General features: G+C 38.7%; 2 protein-coding genes across 3 annotated transcripts in view; one reads left to right on the top strand and one right to left on the bottom strand.

Moving 5' to 3' along the window:
* The first annotated feature begins 1209 nt into the window (after positions 1–1209).
* On the top strand, positions 1210–17236 carry capn7 (calpain 7). 2 transcript variants are annotated; one of them, XM_082551927.1, is made up of 22 exons: positions 1210–1613; positions 1871–1979; positions 3083–3240; positions 3379–3446; positions 3611–3844; positions 4181–4267; positions 4704–4830; positions 5251–5336; positions 5469–5562; positions 5996–6142; positions 6532–6638; positions 6752–6872; positions 7649–7793; positions 9005–9104; positions 9281–9416; positions 9527–9602; positions 9981–10126; positions 11226–11288; positions 11488–11618; positions 12679–12771; positions 13666–13835; positions 14914–17236. In XM_082551927.1, the coding sequence occupies exons 1-21, from the start codon at positions 1512–1514 to the stop codon at positions 13808–13810; spliced, it is 2475 nt and encodes an 824-aa protein (XP_082408053.1). In that variant the 5' UTR covers positions 1210–1511; the 3' UTR covers positions 13811–13835; positions 14914–17236. The 2 variants fall into 2 exon arrangements, with proteins under 2 accessions (XP_082408053.1, XP_082408052.1); XM_082551926.1 differs by having other exon boundaries at positions 13666–17236.
* A 3256-nt stretch (positions 17237–20492) lies between these two features.
* Positions 20493–27980, bottom strand: part of sh3bp5b (SH3-domain binding protein 5b (BTK-associated)) — a 30001-nt gene continuing 22513 nt past the window's right edge. The window contains exons 6-9 of the mRNA XM_082550617.1: positions 25132–25174; positions 24358–24577; positions 22190–22549; positions 20493–21361 (exon numbers count right to left, since the gene is read on the bottom strand). Of these exons, the coding sequence (XP_082406743.1) occupies positions 21138–21361; positions 22190–22549; positions 24358–24577; positions 25132–25174 (847 nt within the window). The 3' untranslated portion in view covers positions 20493–21137. The remainder of the gene's footprint in view (positions 21362–22189; positions 22550–24357; positions 24578–25131; positions 25175–27980) is intronic.

Genomic DNA, 27980 nt, shown 5'->3' with positions numbered 1-27980 from the left:
TGCACAAATAATTTTTCGATTTCCAGTTCCCAAGGATAGTTTTCTTCAAGAGGTATATAAGGCATTCAGAACTATGTTTGCTGTATGCACATCCATAGATAATTCACTTACCTGACCTAAGACTCACAGCGAGGTAAGGTTGGAAAACAGCAACTAAACCATGTGCATAGGTATTCATATATACTCTGCCAGAAACTCTAAACAGTCGTACAAGACCTTAGAGCTTGCATATAGTTCCCAGATTAAGGAATTTAAACACATTTGTGTTGAGAAGTTTTTATCTTGGATTGATCTTGCTCCCATTTTGCAGTTGGGAAGGAATTTTAAAAATAACTTCAGTTCAGTTGATTGGTATTAAATCTTGCCTGTGTCACAGGCTTCATTTACTGATATTCAAGAAATTTACTGTTGCTGATCTCATAATTTGATACAAGTTATTGGAATTAAGTAAAGTTTCTGTCTTGAATAACATGTTCTAGATTTTTTACATTTGTAATTCTTTTCTCGTGCCACGAGGGAAAATGTTGTATTTTCTTTTTCTGATATCTAGACTCCAAATGGGTGTTAGTTTACAGAGGATAAGTGAAGATTTAAAACAGTTTTAAAGCAGATTTTTACTCTTTAACTGAGTGCTTGTTCTAGCCCCAACCATGAGCTCTCTAAAAATCTTTGTTTTGACCTATTTTTAAAACATACTGCAATCTATTTTTTCCATAAAGATTTTGAGATGTTTGGGTGTAGTGACTTAAACCAAGAAATAGAGGGTTTATTAGGTATCAGCAAGAAAAAAATATTTTTAAGACGGGTAAAGTTTCCCAACAGGTAAGATCATCATCTACCATTTTTAGTAAACAAATGTGATTCTGGAAAAACAATCCTCATAAAAACGATTGCTCTTCCCCCTTTTCTCTTGATTGGCAGCTCCATAATCAAAATCCTGTGTCCAATGTATCCACTATCCCTCTCATAACCATGTAAGCCTGGTCAGACATAACTTAACTCATTCTGACCCTTTGTATACTTCTGCATCATCCTCTTTCCCATATTTTCATGGTATGGCTCATAAAGAAAAAAGAAAGACTAGACTTATACTACAATATTTTACCAATTGCCAATAAATAACGTTAGCTGTATTAAAAAAATGTTATTTTTCCCTGCTCGTGAACGCACCGTCGTACCCCCGGTATCTGCGCTCTTCAACAGCGCTAGCGTTTCTACTGCGACTGCGCGAATTGTCTCCCGGAAACAGTATGGTTGTTTTGGTGTCTGCTAATGTTGTAGTCATTTGATAAAAGGCAGAGGAAAACTTTTACCGTGGCAGTTTTGGCTGTGGGATCAACACCACGTATCAGCATTATCTTCTCTATGTTTTTTCCGAGTTGACAGAATGAACAGTGCCAACAGAGAAAAGCAGATATTTTGTTTATAGACATTTTATAGGTAGCTAACTGTTAGCTAGCCTGTTCTGGCTAACTGAGAGATTGTCACTCTGTCAACAAGTTTTGTTCGACATGGACTCCGCGGCGCTGGAACTTGATGCTGTCACTTTTGCCAAAACAGCTGTAACATATGACCAGAATGGCAAATATAACGAGGCTGTATTTTATTATAAGGTAAGTGCCAATAAGTTTTACCTGTAAACGTATGCCATTTTTCAGGGTTAGCATTTTGCTAATCTTAGAAGTTCAAACTCACTTTCATTTCTGTAATAGCAGCAGGATTAGATTTAAGAAGTCTACTACTTTACGAATTAACAGTTTACAGATATATTTGGTCAAAGTTGGGTTGCTAGTGTCCCTGGATGCCAGTACTTAGTGACCGGATGTAATACTTTTCTAACCGCTGCCTCTTTTATGTTTGTTTTCCATAGGAGGCAGCTCAGGCCCTCATTTATGCTGGCATGGCAGGGTCCAAACTGGACGGGATCCAGGAGAAAGTGAATGAATACTTGGATCGGGTTCAAGCCCTCCACAATGCAGGTAAGCTCACCTCACAATAGGCGCAAAGGGTTTTGCTTCTGATGGCTTTTCAGATGACTTACAAATGAAGGCTTAATGTGAAATATAAATCACATAAAAGCTACTCTAGTAATATTGCATGAAAATATAGACCTGGGACTGAATATACTCCCATTTTAATTAATGTATGGATAGCTGGAAACTATTATAATAAACACACTCCACATGTTGTTCATTAAACTTGTTGTCTAAAAGACACTCATTATCCTGTTTTACTGAGTTGTTGATTTATCTTGAGCAACACCTTTAAAGAGGTGAAGTGTTTAATGGGTAAGAAAATGTTTCTCTTTTTTACTGAAAAGGACAGTTTCTCAGTTTCTGTCTGACCAGTTTTTTCCATGACTCTCCTCATGCTCTTGATTTGTGTGTTCACATGGGTGTGGCCACAGAATGTACAAGAGTCCTGTTACCACTAGATGATGTGTAATGCTGGGTATTGCTGTTTAGTGATTTCGATGATATGAAATGTAGAAATTGATTGCTCTTTTTTTCTATCATCTTTCTATCATTTATCCAGAAAGCTACCAAAAAAATCACAACTAAGTAACTTAGCACCTGTCTGAGCCAGCATTAACAAAGAATAATAATTACTTTATGACATTTTTAAAGGTGGAGTTTATGTGTATGCTGTTGTATTAAGCTGCACCAGTAAACTTACTAAACTGATATTTAAGCACTATTTCAGCACTGTTCAAGAGATTAAAGGTGGCTCAAGAAAAGTTGTTGGAAGGTTAAATTCTGTTTTACTTACTGAATACAATGAGAGACAAATATGGGCAGACAGTACTTAAGATGAGTCTTTGGGTCAGATAGGAGAGACTAGGGAGCATTAATCTCCTTATCTAGTGTCTGGTCTTAATCTGTTTTGTAATGAAGATATTCATATTTCCAACTTTCATCTTGAGTTTTCATTTACTCAAGTATAATGTGCTAAAAACAGGTTTGGATAACTTGGTGTCCATTAAAAATCCTCTATGACAACAACATTAATACTCCATGGGAAAATGAATTAGGTCAAATTACCTGTTGTCTTAACCATTCCTTCCTTTGACCTTTGACATTAGTTCAAGCACAGAAAAGTGACCCACTGAAGTCCCGGCACCAGGTGGACCTGGAACGTGCCCACTTCCTGGTTACCCAAGCCTTTGAGGAAGATGAAAAGGGAAATGATGATGAAGCTATTGAACTGTACACTCAGGCTGTGGAGCTGTGCATTAAAACGGTTAGTCTCTCACTAGGCCCCTTTCTGTTTTTCATTATGTCACTCACTGACTGACACTTAGACTTCCCTCATATTATCCCTACTCATGCTCACATTAATTCCTCTTCCTGATTTCTTTTGTTTGTTTTTTTTCACCAGTCCAATGAAACATCTGAGCAAGTGCTGCAGAACAAACTGAAACAGCTGGCACGTCAAGCTTTAGACAGGTACATATAAAATGGTCCTGGTTTTGTGTTGTAAACTAGAATGTTCATCATTCCTTTTAATGCTCTAGAGCTTTTTGTCTTAATGTTGTTGTTGTTGTTGTTTTCACTTTTTGCATGTTAAAAAAATGAACAACAAAAAAACTTCTTCCACTATATTTTGCCAGAGCCGAAGGTCTTAAAGAATCCCAGTCCAAATCGGCTTCAGCTCAGGACAGGACAGGGGCTCCTGGAACCAAGCCCAGCACTGGTGCCAGTTCAGGAGGACCTGTCCGCCAGTTCCTCCCTCTTGGGCCAGACTTCAGCCTCAATGACCGACAGCAATCCCAACCTGTCCGGGCTGTGCAGTCCAGTGAGCCCCAAGGTCAGCGCTACACATCTGAGGAGATCGAGGTACTCAGGTGAGAAGGCTCACTGAATATGTCATAAAGGCCAATGTTTCTGGGTATCCCTTTAGTATACACTTCTAGTTGCTGAAAAATTTTAGAAAGTATAACATTTACATTTTTTTTTTAATGTAGTTTTGTGCTAAATCACTACACCAGGTGGCAAATGACATTACTGCCTCAGCCTTTGATAAGATTATTTTGAAATCTTTGGATGCAAAAGATGCCTGGAAAACTTATATAGGGCCTTTTAATGCCCTAATGGTTTTATCCTTTTTAAATATGTAAATACTACTGCAAAATTATGTGTCAAAGCTTTTCTATTTCATTAAACTTGTGCTTTATTTTCAGGAGTACATCTACAATCAATGGCATAGCCTACGTGCCCTTCATGAGCGTGGACCTTAAAGAGCGATTTGCCTTTCCTGTACCTTTCTCGTGAGTTTGCTTTATTGTTTGCAGTCAGTTTTTATAATAGTAACATTATTTCAAAGCTAATACAAGCCTCACTTAGACATTCAGGAGAGAAAAGTTATGTGCGGATGTATGTATTTTGGAGACAGTCTTAAGATTTGTAGAAACTGCAGTATCTGTTTCTTGACACATTGAAGGGAAGGATACCTGAAACACTCAACACTAAAACACTTTTGCTTTGAGATGTGGTTGTAAGACGTTTTTCCAGGTTAAATTCGTATAACAAATGCAGGCTTATCAGTAGAAAACATTACATATATAAAGCTTTGGTCCAATGCATGTGGGAATTACTGACAGAAACTTACTGTAGCTGAAAATTGGTGACATAGAAAAATAAAATGTGTGACTGAATTGGCTAAACACAGTTTTTGTTTTTATTTTATTTTTTTCTTCTCACCAGGGACAAATCAGGGAAACTGGCTTTGTCACCCAAACAGAAAGCCATCTTCTCCCGCTGGGTTCGGCCAGATGAGATCTGCAATAACCCCACCATGATCATGTCTGTGTCCAGCTTCAGCATCAAACAGGTTAGACTGGTTTCGTTTTATTTCCACAATCCTCAATTGATCTCTACGTGTATTTTCTAAAATGCTTATATTTGAATATTAAATAAAAATCTTGTTCAAACTTTGACCTTTACCACAATTATTTTTCTAATGTTAGTTATTGAAGAATCATGCATTTAAAATTTGTTTCTTTACCATGGGTATGGTAAAGAAATGTTGTTGTTTTTTTTGTTCACTGCTTAAATTCATCCAGTAGATGGCACAGTAACACCACAGATAAGCGTTTTTATGAGAGACTATTTAAAAAACCTTTTGATATGCAACTGAACATTCAGTGTAAAAAGTCCAAACTCAGACTTAAAGTAATGGTGATTTTATGCAATGTATGTAATTATATATTAACCCGTTCACATTGATTTCCTCATTTCATCTTCTGTCCAGACGGTGGTATCTGACTGTTCGTTTGTGGCCTCTTTAGCCATCAGTGCAGCCTACGAGAGACGCTACAACAAAAAACTCATCACCAGGTGCTGTGTAGCTTCTGTTCTTTACTGATATTGTTTTCATGGCACATCAGCATGCAGTGCATTTTAATTTAAACTGTCTTTCATACTAAAAAGCAAAATAGCCATTGAACCTTGCATGTGTGTGTATTGCAGCATAATCTACCCTCAGAACAGACGAGGAGAGCCAGAATACAACCCCTGTGGAAAGTACATGGTCAAACTCCATATCAACGGAGTTCCCAGGAAGGTAAACAACGAATTACAACAGTCAGTTACCTGTTGGTTATTTGCATTGCAAATATTTTGTCTTTACAATGTGAGTTGAAATGAGCATAAAAAAAGTACTTTGTGAAATGTTTACGCTCATGTCACCTGTTCATGATGCAAAACAAAATATCTTGTTTTGTATTTTTTGTTTTGGGTTTTGTGTTGTTGTGGGGTTTTTTTTTGTAGATTTAATAATGCATTCTGATATTAATTTAAATATAACAATAGTTATTTTTTTAAGTATACAAATTCATCCTCTTTTTTTTCTTTTTTACTTCAAAAAATGGAAAGTGGGGAAAAAGTCTTACTTCTATCTGATAACTGCTGTGCATGAGAAAAAGTTATAGTTATGTTCTTTGTTATATTACTCCTGCTTTCCTTAAACTGAGAAACTGACTCTTTGCCTGTTCCAGGTTATTATAGATGACTTCCTCCCAGTGGATCGCAATGGAGAGTTATTGTGCTCCTACTCCAGCAACAGGAACGAGCTCTGGGTGTCCCTGATTGAGAAGGCCTACATGAAGGTGATGGGCGGCTACGACTTCCCTGGTTCCAACTCGGTGAGTAAACCGGGACATTTGTTAATTAGTGATTTCTCCTGGTGTAACCTGGTAACATCTAAAAACAGCTCCCCAATAAAAAGTAATTAAGTAAAATATTTTGTGCAGGGATTTGCTGGAACTGAGGAGAAGGGGATGTACAGTTGCAATAAGTTTAAATATATTTAAAAATAAATATGCATTTTTTTTTTTAGCTTGATAAATTTGTGTCTTTGTAATTAGTTCACTTCCAGGTTTAGTAACTCCAAAAAGCTTCTTTTTTTCTAAATTTTGCAGCCATGCTGTTGAACAACTTTCTGCATATATTCTGAATTCGAAAAAAGTCTGATGTCAAAGTCAAGAAATTAGTTTTCTTAAGAACTGTTTTCATAATAGCCTAATTTTTACAGAACATTGATCTGCATGCTCTCACTGGCTGGATCCCTGAACGCATCGCTATGCACTCTGACAATCAGTCGTTCAACAGGGACGACACCTTCCGCATGCTCTTCCAGAGGTAGGTGCACAGACTTGCACAGGCATAATTATTTTATAGGCCATAATAAATTCCTCAACTAAACATCTGTGCTTATTCTCACTCTGTATCTGCTTCTCTCTCTCCTGTTTAAGGTTTCACAGGGGTGACGTTCTCATCACCACAGCAACGGGTGTAATGACAGAGGAGGAAGGGGAAAGATGGGGTTTAGTGCCAACACACGCCTACGCTGTTCTTGACATCAGGGAATACAAGGTTAGCATTGGTTGTTTACATTATACTGTCAGTTTATACACATCAAGCCATTAGTGGCCCCTCATACACAATGGATAGTGGACTTTCTAATTTCCAGCAGGGGGAACTGATTTTGTTGCAAAAAAAAAAAGTCAGATTGATGTTTGTGAGAAAATGTTTCTACTTTTCACCTGGTTTGTTTCTTTAAGCACTTATCAAGTTAAATTTGTATACAAAGATGATCATAAAGGAACGATGGGATTGTCGTACTATTGCGGTTGCACATTCAGTGTTTCCTTCAATTTTTCATCTGCCTTATATTGACTCAGAGATGGAGTATGGGGGGAAATCAGACTTATGACATTTATATTATACTGACCCTGCTGCAGCGCCGATATCTGTAACACTGGTGAACTCAATATTTCAATATGAATTGAATTCAGCCCTGCTAACCGGCTGTGCAGGTATCTCTGAAGCTTCTAAAAGGTCTCTGTGCATGGTTTTGCTAGTGATTGTCAATTATGACTTCCTTAACAAGCTGCTCATGTCAGTAGGTTCAAAAAATGATGAAAACAAAAAAGTTTTTAAAAAAAGAAAAAAAAAACATTTTTAAACTTCCCAAAATACAAAAAATTCCTCATGACGCTAAACTGAAGAATGAGCATTTCATTCTTATAATCTTGCTTAGTAAATGTTTAGTAAACCCACTAGTTTGTAGTATATTTAGATAATTCTGTCATTTTTTTTTTTCTGGTCGTGTGATTAACCTCATACCTGCGGGTTTGTTTCTCTTGTAGAAAATGCGATTCCTGCAGCTAAAGAATCCGTGGAGTCATCTGCGGTGGAAGGGGCGCTACAGTGAGCGCGATGAGAAGAACTGGACACCTGAGCTCCTGAAATACCTCAACTTTGACCCCAAGACAGCTCAGAAGTTTGATAACGGTATCTGAGTTTATTGAGTTTTACATTCAGTACTTTGACATTGGTCACACACATTGGTCTTTATATTCTGTCTTTAAGTAATTCCAGGGTATGGAGCATATTCAGTCGCAGTCTAGCTGTTATTGTCGGTTTGTTTTTCTGTTCCTGGTAACTAATGTACTATTTTTATTTATTTTTTGTTTACGTTTTTTTGAAGTTACACATTATATGTACACTTACTGTGTGTATTTAAGAACCTTGTGAAAATGTTAGTCACATTCTTAAATAATCAAAGGGTATTTTAAATGTTATAGAAATATGTGGCACCTTGCGTCATGCATAAAATTACTCACACAGTGTTAGATTAAATAGAGGGTATGCCTCACTCTGGTTGCCTCTGTCAGGTGGTTTTAGTGTTTACACTTTCCCATCACAGAAAGAGACAGAGGTGCTGAAATCTTCAACATTTGCCATAATATCTCAGAAGACAGTTTACCGGTGTTGCAGTTTAATAAAATATGAATTTGATAAAAAGAAGAAAATAAATGGACCCATAGATTAGCAAACTGATTCCTTCTCACTGTCACCAGATCCACCATCTTTTTGTATGTAGTTTGCATGTTCTTCCCGGTGTCCATGTACACTGGTTTTCTGCCACAGTCCAAAGACATTCAGTTAGTCAGGTTAGATTAATTAGTGATTCCAAATTGGCCATAGGTAAAAAGGTTTGGTGTGAATGGTTATCTGTCTCTCTGTGTCCACCCTGTGACTCACTGGCAACATGACCAGGGTGTACCTAAAGGCAGCTGGGATCGGCTTCCACCAACCCTAAACTGGATAAACAGAAGAAAGTGGATGGAAAGATAACTGCTGTTGTGAATGGGTGCCATATAAATAAAAAATTAATTCAAAATGAAATAGTATCCACAAAAGAGCTTAAAAAGGTAGAATAAAAATATTATGCTTTACAAATAATAAACATTGGAGAGTGTTTAAAAATTAAAATCACTTGCTAAGAAAGCAAAAGTTACAAAAGTTACTCACCATGATGTGCAGCGCTGACTTTATTCATAAGCTTATGACATAGTCGATATGTTGCTAATGAAATCCAGTATATACCCGAAGTCACTGTGAGGGTATAAATCCAAACAATTTTTATCTCTCTTGGCAAACTTAAAATGATTAAAAAATGATAAATTAGTGTTAACGATCAACTTGTGTTTGCTTTCCAGGTGTGTTCTGGATCGCATGGGAGGACCTTTGTCAATACTATGATGTCATCTACCTGAGCTGGAATCCGGCACTCTTTAAAAACTCCTCCTGTATTCACAGGTGTCTGTTAATTTATATTACTCATGTTTTATGGATGCAGAGTTTGTCACTCACATTTTAAGGACTATTCAAGGGAACAAAAAACATTACATAGTATCTTACTCCTAAATATTCTGGTACATTTTGTGACATTCTACACTGACATGTCTATGTTCTGGTTTCTTTTCCATCTGCAGTACCTGGGATGGAAAGCAGGGTCCAGTGAAGGATGTGTACAGTCTTGCCAACAATCCCCAGTACAGGCTGGAGGTTCAGTGTCCAGCTGGTGGTGCTGCTGTGTGGGTGCTTCTCACCAGACACATCACTGATAAGGTAAAGGCACAGATCTGATATGTTTTTATTTCATCCAGATTTCATTTCCATTAATGTGGTGGTCTGATACTGTAATGCTACACTTTTGTGCTATGACCGTGTCTGTCCAGGATGATTTTGCACAAAACAGAGAGTTCATCACGCTGGTCGTTTACAAGACTGATGGCAAGAAGGTTTACTATCCAGGTGAGGTTTGATAGATACCTTAGAGGACATTTTCTTTCTTTCTTTCTCTGCACCACCGAGCAAGGACAGTTCCACTATAGATGAATGGTAGCAGGAGATTGATGGCAGCCTTTATTTCTGCCCTTCCGCCACATACAGCAAGGTCAGATGCCTGGAAGAAAGAGATTAGTCTATTGCAGAGCCCTGGCTTTAGTGATGCATCGCCCTTTTTACAACGACACAAAGAAAAACTTCACTTCACTAACATTTACTACCCTATAAATTTGATACTGGAGGTTAAGAAAAAATTCAGTTAGAAGTTGAGTTTGAAGAAAGTTTTACGTTATCTGTAAGCTACAGTGTGGTTATTTATTTTGAACACCTCCTCTTCCTCCCCAGCGGATCCCCCTCCTTTCATAGATGGCATCCGTATCAACAGTCCTCACTATCTGACCAAGATGAAGCTGACCAGTGCAGGAACACACACCTTTACCCTGGTGGTTTCCCAGTACGAGAAACAGAACACCATCAACTACACACTGCGGGTGAGAGATGTTAACTCTGTTTATGCTCATACACAGAAGTACAATCTGAAAAGTAATTTAAAAAGTCTAGTCTTAATTCTTTTTTTACTACTGAAATCATTTCTAACTCTAACTAGAATTTGATGTGGCAGCTGGTAACAACAGTTTCAAAGCTACCTATTGGGCATTTGTTAGAAGAACTCAAGTACACAGGAGCCAAGTTGATCTATAGGTTTCAGTTGGGTTTCCTACAAACTCATAAGGATCAAAACCTGGTTATGCTAGAATAAGCACGATGTCTGTTTTTGTTTCTGTCAGACTTACTGTACATACTACATGCAGTTAGGAACAGTGACTGCTCTTCTCTGATCTCCTCTCCCTATAAATTAAAATTCACCTCTCACATTATTCTGCTACACCCACTTCAGCTTGTCTGAAAAAGCAGGTCCTTGAGTGTAGATTCTCAGGGACTTTTTAAGTGCACGCATGTGCTGCGTGACCCAAATATATTTTTTAGTTATTTATAATTCATGGACTCCTCTTGCAAACCGCAGTGAGGACTTGGGAAAACAGTTTATACTGAAATCCCTCATTAAAAAAACAACATGCACTCGTGTGCACGTGTCAGCTGGAAGCTTTGTGTTTTATGTGTGTGTGAATTCTGTAACAGCAACACGACTGCTGTAAACACTGCAGGCTTTCTCTCAGTTTCTCTCTCTCCCTCTGTCTCCAGCAAGCCAGCCGTGAAGAAAAAATCCCCTCCTATCAGCTCACATCAGTGTTTCTCTATGAATATCATCTTTGGAATAACTGATTGAACTCTCTCGTGTTCACTGTGTTTTCACCAGAGATCAAAGCCGGAGCAGAAAATCAGATTTCTTTCCTAATGTTTCTTTTGCCAGAATGGCACTGATATAAAAGATTTATTTTATGAGCAGATGGTTAAGAATTCACAGTTTTCTACAGTGTTTTGAGCTACAATATGTACAGTTTGACAAAGTTATAGATGATGAAGGAGTATTATTAGGTAGGGTATGAATTGAAATTTGAATATTTTACTGAGCAGTTTGCCCACTAACAATGTGAACCCTAAAATAATGGAGGTTGTTTCTTTATGCAGGTCTACACTGGATGCAAATTCACCTTCTCCAAGATCCCAAATCCCTTCACTAACACAAAAAGGGTATGCTATCTATAAATCAACAACTACATTCTGTGCATTATGTATTTTATCATGTAATTTAGGACTGGTACATTTTTGGGCAATTTGGTTAGCTAAATTAGACAACATTATATTAACTGTATTCTGTGAATATATTTACCTTGTCCAAACAGTTGGATATTGTGGATATTATGTTTACTGACTTGATTTCTGTCTTCAGATCAATGGTCAGTGGAAGGGGCTCAGTGCCGGTGGCTGTGGAAACTACAAAGACTCGTACAAAAACAACCCAATCTATCAGATTAACCTGGAACGGTCCGGACCGCTGCTCATCGAACTCCGAGGATCCAGGTGAACCCCCTATACCCTAGTTGGTATACTGAGGCGCAATATACCAAATGTGGTATAGAGTAAATTGGGTCTCCATATGACAATAATATCCTAATAGGAGCACAGTTTTCAATTTTCATTGAAATCATTCATGTAGTTTTAGGTCCAATAGATTTAAAAGCTTGTTTTACTTTTACTTCATCTGTGCTCGTAGTTGTATAATCTGCATATAGCAGAAAATGATGACATAAAACAAACACTGAAACCATCAGCATCATCAACCTCTTAGTCTGGGTATCTATGTGCTACTTAGAAAATGCCAGCAAAAAGATTCTGGGAAAATTAGATTTTATAACACAAAATTGGGTTAAATTAGTCCTCCGGGGTCGTAGTCACGGCACTTATTTTGGCGCACTTCAGATCTCTAACCAACTGATGGAATTTATGTCAGCACAGCCAAAACTACTTGAAAGTCTTTGTCACTCTGTGCTACATTATCATATAAAGACTTCAGAAGTGAAATGAAATTTGAATTTGTTAAATGTTCGCCTGAAACAAGATTTGCAGTCCAACAGATAAACCAAGTTATGCTTTTCTAGTTGTTCACACTGTAGGGAGGGTTAACAGTGACGCAGATGGCACAAAAACTAAGGCGTTTGTTCACCATGCCAATGACAGATGTTTTTGTAGTGGTTTTGTTTTTCTGGCATTAAATCTCCTCGTTAATGGCAATAATTTTAGGGCGTTGCCACTTATATTTTACTTCATTTCAAGCATATTTGTTTGACTAGCTTTAAGTGACTTATTAGCACAACGGCTAAATGACTTTTCTCATGTAGCATTAGCACATAAAAATCCTCTGGCTCAATCTCTTACCTTCTTTCTACCTTACATACTGAGACACACAGGCTTGTTGCACTAAAGTCCAACTCTGCACTGCAGGAAACCAAATAAAGGCAAAACAAAAAGCTGTTATTTTTCCTCAACAATGGATAACCCTATGACTTTAGCTTGAGCATCTTTGATCTGTGTAGAAGTCAGTTGCTATTCTCTGCATTTTATTTCTGTTCTGTGTCTGCAGGCAGTACAGCGTTGGGTTTGAGATGGTGACAGTGTCGACAGTGGGTGATCCAGGCTCAGCTGCCTTCCACAAGAAGACCAGTGGCGATTACAGGTACAGTAATGAGCAGGCATCATCGTGAAAGGTACACAAGCTGCAGAGCAACAAGTCCACCCTGACCATAAGCTGAGTTTGATGTCTGGTCATTTATCAACACTGCAGAAGATTTGTTTGAGTTCACTTAGAGCATCAGGAGCATTGTTACATCTGAGCAGTACATTGATCTGATGCGATATCTTTGTGACTTTCTGAGGGCAAAATTAATTTTAATTTGATTGAAAGTATTTATTTATTACTGCTGTAAGGGATCACAAAAATGTTTCTTTCTACAATTTGCATATTTCGAAATTATTGATCAATTAATTTTGTTCCTCAAAAACGTGTCTCCATCTGCGATTGTAGATCTTTACCATCATTAAATTTTTAACAGGTCAATACTAAAACGGTCAGCAGGAATATGTATTAAGCTGTGGATTTTATTGTTTACAAGCATGTGGGCATAGCTGAGTGAGTTCAGTGTTTGACATGCAGTAATTTTAGATTTTACCACCAGGGGGCAGCATTTTATCAGTCGGTGTGTTACGATGTTTTCAGATTTTTGCTGCTGTTTAAGATGTTTAAGATGTTTAAGTCTTTTTAGCAAACCCAGTTTCCTTAAGAGAATTTGAAAGTGTTCCTGATTACTTGCCAGGTTTAAAAAAATTAAATTAAAATAACATCAACAAATTATTCTGTTTATAGATTTGGTTAGGTTTGGAAGATTAAAAACTCTTTTTTTTGATAAAAGCATTTACAGGAAGTACCGTTAAGTCAAAGTCGTTCGAATGAAGAAGAGTTAGTCTGCTTATCTTTTAAAATGAAAATGTGATGTTTAGTTTCCCACACTTCTGAAATGACATCAACCTCTGCCATAAATGAACGTCACAGCCTCTTCCTTGCTTCTTGCAGATGTGGTTTCTGCTACATGGAGGTAGATCATGTCCCAGCAGGCATCTATAACGTCACCCCCACCACTTTCCTGCCTAAACAGGAAGGACCCTTCTTTTTGGACTTCAGCAGTACTTCAACCCTGAAGGTCTCCCAGCTCCAATGAAGATGGAGCTGGGATTGGGAGGAAGGTACTTGGTGGCATTGTGGAATATATTTCTGAAACTGCATTTTGGAAGTGCCAAGGCCTCCACAAAGCCCAGAATGTGACTGCTGCTAGCATTTTCTCTTCTTTCACTGAGACTTTTGCTGATGTGGACTTGAATTTCAAAACTGACTCAAGGATACCACAAAGCTGTTCTGGAGATATAATCAAAGAGGCACTTTGATATGGACTAAAACGCATAACCATCAAGGCATCTTGGGACAAAAACAAAAAAACATCTCTGCCAAATTAGAAAACAGCCCATTACAAGCCTCACAAAGTAATGGTGTTAAGAGCAGTAACTCCTTTTGCCCTAATAAGGCACACAGTTCCTCAAATAGAATAATTAGTATCAACATTTTTGTTCTTATTGTAGGCAAATCTGAGTGATTTCATGGAACAATAATGATTATACAGACACATCTGGCATTCATCGGGATGTGGAGCAGTAACGGGGTTGAAGCTGCAGAATTAGTGACATCGCTACTTAAACACAGCAGATTTTTCTACTTCTTCACAGGATCTGTTTTGCTGCGGTGAACACCTCAGCTCTAAAGAGCTACAGCCTTGTGGTTTCAAATCACAGGTTTAATTTTAAGACAAGGATGATGTATTTAAGATATGACGGTACTTTTGGATTGTAGCTGAGTGCATTCAGTCTAAAATGTGACCAGCAGCAAGCCAACCAGTGTTGAACTATACACATAAGTAAATGAAATGATGAAGCTGAAATTCAAAATGAATTAAAAGACCAGGGGAAAGAAAACACACAACTCTCATATAAATGAGAAAAGTAGTCCAAGGGTTTCATGTTTGAGGTGCTCATTACTTCAAAGCTTCAAAGACACTGACAACCACAATTAAAAAAACACAACATGCTGTTTCTGGGAAGTAATTAAATCACTTTCCGAGTATATCGAAATCATATCTGTTGTGACATTCACTTCTTCTAGCAATTAAATAAGCTGCCAAAAAAGCTGTTTTAAAAAAACAGTTAACATGTCAGGTGGAAGGGGCAGTTAGTTTCTTTGAACCACCAACAAAATATTATTTTTAATTCTCAGGAGCAGTGCAGCAGAGCAGCATCACAGGGAGTCCAGTATGGCAGCAGTCGAATGATGTCTCTACATGTTGTCTGTGGATGTGATGGCTGAGTGAGAAACAGCCTGATTTCACTGACAGGATTCACGCTGAGTTTGTTATACCTGAGCGTGCGTATGTGGGTGCGTGTAGATGTCTGATTGTTACAAACTTAAATGTCTTGCCAAGTACCCATAATATGTTTACCTTTTGTTTTGTTGATGCACTGCACTTTAAACTCTTTTTCATCATGTTTACTCTTTGGTTCATCGGTGCGAACAGCAGCTCAACCTAAGTCACCGTGTTTCCTCAGTTTATCGTGTAGAAAGTTTCTTTTGGGTGATGTCAGCTATCAGCACTCTGTCATGTACAGATGCTGCTGCTATATTCATTGCTGCTCATCTCTGCCAAGCTTTACAGTTGCATCACAAATCCCTGGGCAACAATATGTGTTGCAATCATAGAGGTACGTGATTGTATTAGATTTGGATTTGGGCTAGAGACCCTGAAATACCAATGCTGAAATTAACATGAGGAATATGTTGCATCATGTGGAAGCAGCCGGCCAATATTACGCTCATTAAATGTACTGTATGCTTAGAGACATTTGAATGGAAAACCATTGAGTCAACTCACCGAAGGACTTTTGATCTCACAAAAGAAAGGTTCAGTGCTTTTCTCATTGCATTGCAACTTGCAGACTCAAAATCTACAGGCCATTTATTTCTGGAGTTTTCAGCATCAAAGTTTATGCTTCACCTTGGGAACATTGTTTGAAAAATGATATGGTCAGCTTACTATATGGTTTTTGTTTGTTTGTTTTTTTTTTAGCTTTTAATTGCATCAGAGTTCAACTAAAAGTGAAGGAGTTCAGTCAGTTGTCACAGAGCTGATTGTAGTTGTTTGCGGACCTAAGAACCATCTCTGTGATATTCAAGCACTTACTGTAAAGAAAAGCTCAAGTAATGAAAACTTTGTTCAGTCCATCCATCCATTTTTTTTATTTTTCTGTTTTGTTTTTATGCTGGAGCCTATCCCAGCTGCTACAGGGTAAAATTCAGGGTACACCACGGACAGGTCGGCAGGTTGTTGCAGGGCTAGTGCAACTAGATAGACAACCATTCATACTCAATTCACACCTGCAGCCAATTTACATTCAGTTAACCTAAACCTATTTTGCAAACTCAGAAGTTAAGTAACAGAGAGCAAACACTTGGGAAATAATTATTAAACTTAATTTAAATTTTAACTTTAATATGATTCACTTTACAAATGTGTGTTGTGGGCCATTATATTTGTCATTTTCGCCCTTGTGAATGGATATGAGGACACTGATGTCAGATCCACTGGCACAAGCCATGCTAGTGTCATTTTGCATGGTCATGCACCATCCAGTTTCTGTAACCTCACAAGTGTTTCTGTTCCCTCAAAAATGCCACAAAGCAAATATAAATGTCACCATCAGTGCACGAAGCAACCATTGCTGGGTGTATAATGGGCCCTGTAGTGCCATGGCTGCATGCTGAAGAAGTCTGTGTTCAATGGGAACAATGCACAGCTGTAAACCCCTGCGTGAGCTACCCTCAGTCTGCGCACAGCTGTTTCTTGTGTGATTAATGATTTCACCAATTTAATTTGAATTGTTCATAAAATGAAGGGGAGAAATCCAAAACATGCAGTTTACAGTGGTGTAAAACACTGAAAAAGAGTTAATCATCACTTAAATAAACATATGTAGAAGCATTTTTGCACAAATGATTAAGTGATTTTCAAAATAGTTGCTGATGGATTTTCTGTTGCTTAACACGCCACGCGATGCTGTGCACTTCTTGTTCACAACATTACAGAAGCCTCTTCGCAATAAATCAGATAAAACTGCTTATCTTATTTTTGGCTTGGCTTTTTGATCAATTTATTTTTGAATATTTTAATTTCTCATGTGAATCGTGTACATCTTGTCTGTGTACCATTATTCTTTTGCAATGGAAAAAGCACGTGTGCAGTGGAGGCGGACTGTAAATGAATTAGTAATGTTGGTGTGTAAAAAGATTGACGTAAACTGTTCAGCTTTAAATATCCATTGCGAGGGACTTCTTTTCACCTGTGATGATAATTTATTGTTGTAATGAATATCCATCTCTCACAATACTGACGTGTCTTTTTATTACTGACTAGCCGACTCATTTAAAGACGAAACAAGACAATCTTGCAGCAACCTGTTGTGTGAATGATGATATTTGCAGAACTTGCACTAAGCGTCGAGTAGACTGGCATGTTCAGAATTTGAATACAGAGAATTATACCTGTTTCTGTCTGTGCTCTTTTTCAGTTATTTGTGCAGATAATCACAAGTACATCACATTATCTACCTCTGAAGCCAGTGTGCCATATTCAGATAACAGTATTTCTAGCCACAGCAATCCTGTACTGAAGCAAAACAGAAGTAATCATGTCAGCTATAGAGGTGTGCTAATGACATGTTCAGCTATCAGCCTTATGATAACCTAACCCCGACAGAGACACTTCAAGCCCTCCCACACATCTGACTGATGATTGCATGTAGCTGACATAAACACTGGATCCAGTGCTAGAGGGATAAGTCAGACATCTAGTGTTAAATTAAAAGGTAAGCCAGCCATATCCGTCTTGATCATCTGTGTGGCAATCTGACCGTAAAATCCTTTGATCCTTTTTATTTAAAAAAAAAATCCAACTGTGAAAATCATCACGAAAGGTTGTGATAACAGGATGTTTCAGGTGAGCGGTCGGATGAAGCAGAGCCAGTTCAGCTTCTGAAGAATTTGCTGACATGAAAGCTGTGAGGTGAGCCAGTTATCTTACTTTTATCATACCAGTCGTTAGGTTTGTTTGTTCTATTTGTATTCAAATTTCATTGAAATGTGCAGTTGTTTAGACATTACTGACCCCGTGCTGTGATTGGACAAGAAAAAAGGTAAGTTCTCATAATCTTTTTTTAGTGATTTCTGTTAAAAATCTGTGTTATTTTTTTTTTTAAACAAGGTATATGAAGTAGAGGAGAGATGAAAAATGATGAATTATGTTAGTGTGCAATAATCAGGCTTCGGTGTAATTTTCTTTGTGTGGCAATAATTCATTTTAGTCTTTTTCATTGACAGTTTGGTGCTCAGTTTTTGTAGTTTTGTGTTTGTTCACCACCAGTGTGTTTCAAATCACAGAATCAACATGTGAGTAAAGTGCAGACTTTAATTCAAAGTGTTTAATACAAGTATTTCATTAACTTGGAATTACAGCTGTAATCCATTTTCAGAAGCTTAAAAGTAATTGGACAGTTAATAAAATTCTAGCTTCATGCTCAGGTGAGGCCTGTTGTGCTTCTAACAGCACATCTCTCACAGTGTCTTTACACATCCTTAGAATTAGAGGATGTGATGATGGCAACACCATGACAAGACAAAAAGGTTAATGTGATGCTGTTGTGTGTGTGACTACACTAACAGGGAAAAAAAGGCAAAAGGTCAGCGTTAAAGTGCAAACATGAAGACAGGCATGGGAAAACCCTGAAAAGAAATTAGAGGGCTGACTGGGCTGCTCAAAGCTCATGTCACATGTGACCCTGATAAATGCCAACATGTCAGCGTGGAAATTTTAAACTTCACAAGTTGCCTCCAAAGAAGTCTATCTGCACATTTAGTTACACGTGCTTTAAGATTTGGAAAATGTGTACTTTTAAGATCCTTACAAAATAGTTTAAAGTCGAACGTATGTTAAAACCCTACATGTTCTCATTTTAAACATTTAATACGGTCTCTTTGTTCTGTTAACAGGAGCTAAAATATTCTATTGTTCATCTTGCTAAACCTTCAGGCAAAGAAACAATAACCTAAACAATAAGTGGTGGTAGTGTCCTCACCAAACTCCGTTCTTTTTCTCTGAATCCTGATCACTTTACAGCTATCCCTCACTGCCTGTTCAGAAGACACCACTGGCAAGTGTAATATATCTAAGCGCACGTAATAGTCAGATCATTCCTTAAAATAACTGACACATCAGGAACAAGCAAAGGGGCATGTCATACAAATCTCCCTCTACACCAAATCAGAGCTCAACATCAGACTCAACAGGTTTACCCCTGTTTCTGTAACAGTACATTGAGGAAAAGTGGAAGAACAGACTGATTAATGTTGGGCTCTAAGTCACCTGTGTCTCTAAAGACTGTAACAGGAACTTTCTGACCCCGATCAGCTAGTGGCTCATTGGCTTCTGTTATGTAAGGACCATGTCCTCAAGAAGATCCCTCTGAAGTTAAGATGGGCAGAGACTGGGACACCAAAAAAAAATTAGAAGTTGAGTCTGCACTGGTGTGACGTAAAAGACTACTTTCCCACCCACAAACTGCCTATCACCAACTAGCTCTTAGTCTTAACCCTAGGCTTCATGCGTTGTATTAGGTGCGTGTTAAACGTACTTGCCCTGGTTAAACTCCAGCCCTTGCGTCTCAGTTACACTTCCGTGTACGTAATACACAAAGGCGTAATCTTGTGATGAACAAAAAAAGACTAAAAACAATCCAGCAGCACCTGGGTGGACTGTGTCACTAATGCCTACAGGGTGGGTAATCCAAAAAAGCAGGTTAAATAGCTTTACAACAGCCTAACCATGTAGTGTCATCACTAAACCTTTGTCTGTCTCAACAATTCCACCAAGCATGGAAACGCTGATACTCAGCGAACAGGCCCGAGGACAAGTAACAGTTATTCTTAAAAAAAACAAACAAACTACCAACTGGTGTTGAGGGCCCTCCTGTAACGTAATGCTAAGAAACTAAGGAGAAGGCCTCATTTTGTTACATGTGACTCCACCTTCAACAAAAGAGTAAGAGCCTGCAAGTATAATAAGCATTAACTGTTTTATTTAGATAAGATGAACAGAAAAGTCAGTAAATCAGTGCTGCGATGGATGCATGGATGAGAAGAAAGTCAATGTCCATCAGTTCAGGAGCCTGCCTGCCACATGGAGGGGAGCAAAGAGGGAGGTCAGGTCAGTCTTTTATATCCTTGAGGCCACAATCAGCCCTTTGTGGCAACGAGCTGGGTTGTCTCAGCTCGACCCCACAAACCAAACCTGTATTAATGACAACCGATTATACACATTTCCAACACCATATTTCTATTCTTGGACTCCACTACAGTAGATTTTCTGATTCACAGTTCAAAATAATCCATATTTATCTTATACTAGACCTTTGATTCATCCACTCACCCTTCTCCCCCACATTTATGCATTCTTCTGATTGGCTGCCCCTCGTAAAGAAAAGATTTAAACTGCAAGTGGGTGGAGCCTTTGTTCACACACAGCCATCTGCCTGAGACGACCTTACAATCTTTCGATGATATCCCACTGACACAAGTAGAAAAAAATTATCTGAAAGGGAGTGTTTAGAGTAGCTCAAGCCTGAGCTTTTGGTTCACAGGGAATACTTCTGCTTATGGTGAACTCAATCATCATTCACCTCATTTTCAGCTCAGGGGAAAGTATGGGGAGCGTTTCTGTGCATATAATTGAGACACTTTGGTTTCGTCACCATGCTTCGATTTCAAATTTAATTATATTTGCAGTTTATGTGGAAAATAAACAATTTTAAAACAGTCGAATCTAAACTCAGACACGTCACATACACAATCTCAAAATTACAACATAGTTCTAAACAAATACAGGAGCACATGTCAGACTATTTATTTAGCTTTAGCATTTCCACACTTGTTTTCACTGTTGCGCCACGCAGAACTTCTTCCTGCATAGTATACAGAACGTCATTAACAGTAACAAGTTCACTTTTACGAGTTGTTTAATAGAGCAGGTTTCAGATGCACGCAGTTAGTGTACGCAATTTGCTTTTGTGACAGACGCATTTTCAGCTTTTAGTGAAAAAAAGAACATAATTTTATACCTTTCACCACCCTTAACAAAAACATTGCCAACATAACAGTGCTCTTTATATGTAATACATGAGTTCAAAAGGTGCCGTGTCCTTCAGAAAGGGAAAACACAGATGTATATTTACAAAGCTAATATACACTAACTATGACATTCAAAGTCTCTCTTTGACCACAAACACTGGCAATGGAGTGCAGCAGTGGCAGCTAGCTTACAAACAGCTCACACCAATTTGGTTCAAAATGAGTCAAGGGCGAGTCAAACTCCTTTCAACACATTCTCTTTTTGTTCTTCACACTCCTTTGACCAGGACCACAGTTTGCCCGGGTTCAGGCTTCTGGGAAAGGCTGTCTGTGTTTTTGGTGTTGTCGGCTCGTGGGCGTCGCAGGTTCAGAAAGCTGAAGCGTGCTTCCAGGCTGAAGCTCTTCTTGGTGCTGGATGTCAAGCTGATGTTGTTGTTGCCATTGCTGGTTGGAGCATTGTCTAGATTTCCCTCTGAACCTTCAGCCCGGTCACCTGAGGCAAAGGAGGAGGTGGTCAGTGAACATGAAATGTTTTGTTCTTTAACATAATTTTTAAAAGAAGGCAATTTTTTTTTAAACCAACAAAGTGCTGATTAAATGTGTCCTTTTATAGAAAATATTGCTCTCTGTTGCAAAGCGTGTTAAAGTAAGTTTGTTCATTTTAAAACCTTTTCTCTAAGACAAATAACAGGAAAAATTTGACCGAAAGCTGGACAGATACATTAACAAATCTCCAAAATTTTTATTAAGGGTCACTAAAGTTATGTGAATCATTTCCTCTCTGCAGGACGATATGCAGATGAATATTTTTTCTGCAGGTGAGGCACTCGCCTCGCTGTCACTTTGACTAATAGTCATGTTGGCTTGAGCAGGTGTGAGCCACGCAGGGAGGAGGAGACTGTGTGTTACCAACAATAGATTCTTAAATATCATCCATCACACTTCCATTTAACTTTCACTGCCTTCTGTGTGCAAATACACACAAATGGAGTCATCCATGAAACAAACCTTTTGTTGCCGTCTGAGTTTTTCCTTATCTGAATGATGTTTGTTTTTTTTGTTTTTTTAAATATATCTACAGTGGAGTTAGGTTATCGACACTGGGTCAAATTAGCATTTTCTCCATTAACAGGCTCAGTTATCGCATATTACCATATCAATGACCACTTTTGAATTTTAAACGGGGAAATTGAAAGCTGGAGGGACCTTCTGATATCAGCAGGAGCTGCTTTGTGATGGTGCATCAGTGCATTATGGGTTTGCATCTTCAGTTTCTGCAAGCTTCATGGGGTTAAACCGGATTTTCTCTCTCATCACTCACCTCTCTCTATATCACATTCAGGTGATGAAGCGCCGCTGCACTCGCTGCGAGGCCCGAGCACCGGCGAGATTAGGCCGAAGTCAGACAGCGACACGGTGCTGGGAAGGTCAAGACTGCAGGGCCTGGACAGAGGAGCCGGGGAGGACGCGGAGGAGGAGGTGGATGGAGTGGGGGACGGGGAGGCAGAGGAGGAGGACATGTAGGAGGAAGACGAGGAGGAGCTGGCGAAGGGGCAGGGTGACAGCTCCTCTTGCGGGCTGCTGGGAGACGAACCCAGGCTGCAGGTGGAATGAGTCTCAGAGTCTTCAGACATGATGCCGCCTCCTCCGCACAGGTCTTCATCAAAACACACTGATGCCACTGTAGCAGAGGGAGGGGAATAGAAGAGTGGGAGGGAGGCAGAGGCACAAGAAGGCAATTAGCAAAAAAAAAAAAAAAAAAAAAAAAAAAAAGAGAAAAAGGAATGAAGAAGAGATGCCGGTGAAAGGACAGATGAAAGAAGGGCGAGATGAGAATAGGGAGGTTTTTATAAGATGGAAGGAAGAAAATGACAAGGGTAAAGGAGAAAGAGTTGTGGAACAGAGGGTGGAAAAATGGAAGGAGAATGATAAAGTCAGAAAAAGGTATGGAGGAATTATGACAAGGAAGGAAGAAGGGAAAGGTGGATGTGTGTGTGTGTGTGTGTGTGTGTGTGTGTGTGTGTGTGTGTGTGTGTGTGTGTACAGATATAAATAGAAGTGAGAGGACTCATCTGTCACATCATATTCACACAAAGTGTTACATCTTCCTAACATAAATCAAATTACATGAATGCAAAATTAGTAAACTTTCATTTCAGCCACGCATCAGTGTCTCTCTGGACTGAACTGCTGTTACTATGGTAACACCATTAAAAGTACTGAAGAGTTAAAATTTATATTTCCTATGCCGCCTCCTAATATCTTGTTTTGTCCCATCATCGGACTCAAACCCCCCCAAACTGCTTTTTGTCAAACAATTTATGTAATTTATTACTGCAGCAGAACAGAGTGTGAGTTTGGCATCAAAGCTGCGAGCTTATCACCTTCTCAAAATATGTAACACATGAAATCAATGAGTCTATACATCTCCCTAGAGCGTACGGATAAAACTAGGGTGGTGGCAGGGTTATAATACCAGGCTGCGGCACTGACATTATCACACAGAGAGACGGGTGAGATTTCACAGCTCGAATAAACCTCCACATTGAGAGGCTGTGTTTAGTATATGACTCAGTGAAGCATTAGCTGCCTGCCCGACCTAGCTCCAGGTTTTACTTAATTCAGATTATAGCTGCCTAAGATTGAACAACCTAGCAAATAATAACATGCAACAATTAATTTGCTGTTGATTGACAACCTGTGAGGCCTATTTTAAGGGTTGGAATAACTTTCCATCCTTGCTCACATATGAAATTTGCTATTGTGCATTGCTTAGAGCTAACAGTTGGTCTCTAATGGCCAGTCTCCTGGCAATAGGAGGTTTACTGACTGCATAGGTAACTACACACAACTGGTAACCTTCTAATTCAGTTGTATAGACAACCCTCTGATATATTTACCAGCCCCTAATATGGCAATCAGCATCATTCTTCCCTCTAGTAGCTCATCTAAAAATTAAAGGTTTAACTGAAGACCTACAAATCACTAAATTTATTGACCTTCTGTGGTCTCACTGCATCACTGCTGGTCTCCTCTGTGTGGATGGATCTTTAGAGTAAGAGTTAGATTTTGCTAAATAGACAGTTATTGCATCCCACAGATACCCTCTGATAGAGCATGCTTATTAACACATAAGAGGTGTGATTTCCTTGTCTGCCATGTTTTCAAAGTTTCTCAGTTGTCTTTAACACTAAGTGCTGCTAAATGGCAACAAGACTGCAACGAAATCTCATTACAGCAATCGCTGACATTTAGAGAGGCACCAAAGTGAGCAGCTGATGCTGCACGGATCGACAGAGCAAAAACATGGAAACGTTTAACCTTTACTAATTAGCCTTTGAATCATCTGAAGTGTCCAGAGAATCATTTGAGTCGTGCTGAAGTGTGCAGAGACATGCAGTTCAACATTTGCAGTGAGTCCACATAACCAGCATCTTTGACAGACTCATGAGATGAAGTGAAGGACAAGAAGACTGTTTTTGTACTCACTGGACACTCCGTCAGAGTCCATCTTAAAGTTGGAGATGTCGTCCCCAGAAATGCTGCTCCCCTCTGCGCCAACGCCGCGTCCCCGGGGGCCCATGGCAGAGGTACGCCGTCGCTCATGGATCTCATCGGAAATCATCTCCAGGTTCTTGAGAGCTGTCTTGTATTCGCCTTTTGCCTGAAACAGCTTGACCTGCCTCTCATCCACAGTCTTCTTCAGGTTCTGGGGGAAAAATAAACAGGCGATTTTGGGTCAGTTTGGAGTGTTTCTCTGTGCTAAGGAAGGTCTGACAATTCAGATCTTTGATGCTCAGAGGTGGAAGCTTTGTATTCTGCTGTCGACTAGAATTAGAGCTGACTACAGCTGCTGTCCTCTCCAAAGGAGAAACACACAAACATTTTAGAACCACCTCATGAAAGTTTAATATATTTAAATGCAAAAATGTAGTTTCCTCCATGTCCTGCAGAAGACAAAAATCAACATTACTGATGCAGTGTCTCATGCTAATTAGATGGCATAAAACAAAGCATGATGCACTTTCTCTCTAACAATGCTAACAGCTGTGGTTTCTAATCAAGTTTGGGAATAAACAGCTTTAATCTGATTAAACCCTCAAGCACAGGTTGATCTACATTCAATTAAAAAGAAGAAAAAGTCACTGCAGTTTCTGGTCAAGCTGTTTAACCCTGTATTAGGATCTGACAGTGTCTAAAGAAACAATAAAACAGAACAGAGGTGGTAAGTGGTTTGTAAAAGCACAACAGTGGGTCACATACCTCTAGCTGCAGATAGTACTTCGCCTTCATCTCAAAGTAGGGCCTGTGAAGGAGGAGGAGGAGCAGAGGTCAGGACAGACAGAACGTGGGGGGAAAAACAGACTAACCTAGAAAAGACCGGTACCCACATCATCACCATGGCAACCCAGCAAAGGAAAGGGAGATAAAGGGGGCTGTGATGTTGGATGAGCGAACGATGCAAAATGGATTAACACCCTGCTGAGGCAACACACGGCAAGGCTGCAGCTGATAATTCAGTTAGAAGATTCCAGCTTTAATAATCGGAGCTGGGACTTCACTGATCGAGCAACAACGACTAGATCGTGTGACAAGAAAGACATTGTTTTAAACTCTACCAAAAAAGATTGCAGCAGCTCTTTTTGGTGCCGTTTAGGGTAAACATCAACAACAGAGCAAATATCAACCTTTATTTTTTATGCGTATGCTCATTTTGATAGGTACTCAGATTCTTGATTTTATGTAAAATGATTACATAAAATATTGTCAGCATGTATTAGAGAAAAATAACTTATACTGAGTGAAAGTGCAAATGGTGGAGAACTAAATGCACAAGCCTGCCTTTGTGTTAGTAATGAGTTAAGTGGAGTATCTGTATTTGAGTTCCTCTGTAATTCTGCACCGTTCCTGCTGCGAGTTACAGTATGCACATCGTGATAAACGGGGAAACGTTGTAGACTATTGTCTTTAATTCTGGGAATTAGCCACTGATAAAGCCCCATGCTATCTTTTGATAAACTGTGGAATGTAAAGCACCAAACACAGATCATGGATTTCATAGCCAGTATGCCCAAGAGAAACAATTACAGCAAGCAAAGTTTCAGTGTTCACGTGGGAACCAGATAATTGTTTTGGGAAACTCGACTGAATGTAAATCTGATGGTTCTGTCTTGTAAGCAAACTCTGGATCTAAAATTCAACAAGTACTTGTGTCTGTCAAGCAAAATGGATGAGAGATGGTGAGAGTTTACTCTTTTCTTCCTTCTTTGGTGGTTTTTGAGTAGTTGTTGCTGCCTATTCAGTCATAAATAGGGAGGGTGAATGGGACAAAAGGTTTATAACGGTTACAAAAAACCCCAATAAAACAGTTGTGAAACTTTTGGAATTACCAGAAATTCATCTAAACCTAAATTACAGACAAACAGAGACTAGAAAAAGTTAAGTGAAACTATGTGCTAGTGATTTCTCTAACAAATACTTCAAATCAATGTTTGAATTGCAGTGATGAGAAAGGAAGTGTGGCTTACAAAAGGTACACTTCCCTACAAAAAGTACAAAAACTGCTCTTGGTAGTAGATGGTCCTTCCTCTTCTAGATCTTTGTGCAGAAGAAGATGCCTCAAATGCAAATTCACATATTGCAGAATTGAATGAAATACAGTGAGAGAGAGAGTGGGAGTTGGAGGCTGACACAGACAAAAACAGCCTCTCTGAATGATAAGATATGAGACTTAAGGGGGAGCTTATGCAACTTTGCAATTCTTCAACTAAAGTTTTGAGGTTGAAGCCTCGAAGCTCAAATGTACTTTTTCCTACACAGCAAACTAAACTCCAAAGGTGTTTGCAGCATGTTAGTATAAGCAGCAGCTCTCATCTGTGTGGTTTTAATGGCAGAGAATTTAAGTTTGTAAGGCTCATATGTATCATTGGATGAAATTAAGTAATTTTTTGAAGGTAAATAAAAACTTGTGTTTAAAAGGTTTTTTTCATTTGCAAAAACCTGAAAAGGCCTTTTTACAGTTTTCTTGGATACCCTTAAGTTATGAGGTATATGTGTTATGAGGCAGTTCTAGTATATTAAGGGCAAATTACTTCTATCGATTGCATTTTTCAGTAATAGATATTTTGAATGTAACATTCACATTAAAATGTGTGGAGCTTAACTCTGTTGGATCATTTGTAATTTTTTTCCCCTTCATATTTTGAACTGAAGCTAAACAGCCATCTGCCAAACTGCAGCACTGGTTTAAAAAATAAATAAATAAATAAATCTTTCCCCTTGAGAAATTATTTCGTTTTAGGGTAAAATAAGGGGGATTTCTGGCCATTCTGAGCAACATTTCAATCATTCCATATTGCCAGCTGCAACCTTTATCATGTGATACCATAGAACCCATGACTGTGCTACATTTAGCCAGACTTCCCCTTTAACACCTGACTTTTGTATTAATATTAAAAGAAACACGTTCAGTGCGGCTGGAAATGAAAGTTTCTCTACGTCACAGAGTTTCTGCATGGAAAGAAGTGTAACCTGCCAGTGATGCTTTTACAGAAAACTGAAGCAAAACAAAGCAGGTTTGAACAGCTGCGTTTGGAGGAGCAGATCTGTTGTTATTACATAATTTCCATTGTTTAATTTGAGGTTCTATATGCAAGATATTTCAACTCATCAAACACTAAAATAGCAGCTACAGTCTCGTGTTGTGGTTCTGTTTTCCACATGGCATACATGACAACTGACTGCAGAAAATCTGCCCAATATCTTGAAAGTTTTAGTTCTCTAGTGTGACCATAAATGAGACTCTATGGTCATGACTAAAAAAAACAAAAACAGGATGCTGAACATTTGGCTCACACAGTCTGCTTTAGAATTTGTTTGTTATATGGTTTTCATATGTACTCATTTTCAGTCATATCAACTATAATAACAGGAAATTAACCAGGCATATCATTATTTTCTGCCATATTTTTCAAGTAGCCTATATTTGACAACAGCATATTAAAACTGGAAGTATGGCCACCCCTACGAAAAAATTCTGGACGCGTCCCTGCATCTAATTTTTGCTCACGAATCTGTTAGGTTCATGCACAATGGGCAAAACGATAAAATGC

This window comes from Aulonocara stuartgranti, assembly GCF_965226115.1.
Source record: "Aulonocara stuartgranti genome assembly, chromosome: 11".
Lineage (NCBI taxonomy): Eukaryota > Metazoa > Chordata > Actinopteri > Cichliformes > Cichlidae > Aulonocara > Aulonocara stuartgranti.
Note: the sequence above shows the minus strand (reverse complement) of the source record. Positions and strands in the feature narration are given on the sequence as shown.

Bases quoted from the DNA above. Each gene is read 5' to 3' on its own strand.
- capn7 (XM_082551927.1), top strand. From the start codon at position 1,512: ATGGACTCCGCGGCGCTGGAACTTGATGCTGTCACTTTTGCCAAAACA. The intron at 1,980-3,082 runs GTAAGCTCACCT...CTTTGACATTAG, and splicing joins TCAAGCCCTCCACAATGCAG to TTCAAGCACAGAAAAGTGAC. The intron at 4,831-5,250 runs GTTAGACTGGTT...TCTTCTGTCCAG, and splicing joins CCAGCTTCAGCATCAAACAG to ACGGTGGTATCTGACTGTTC.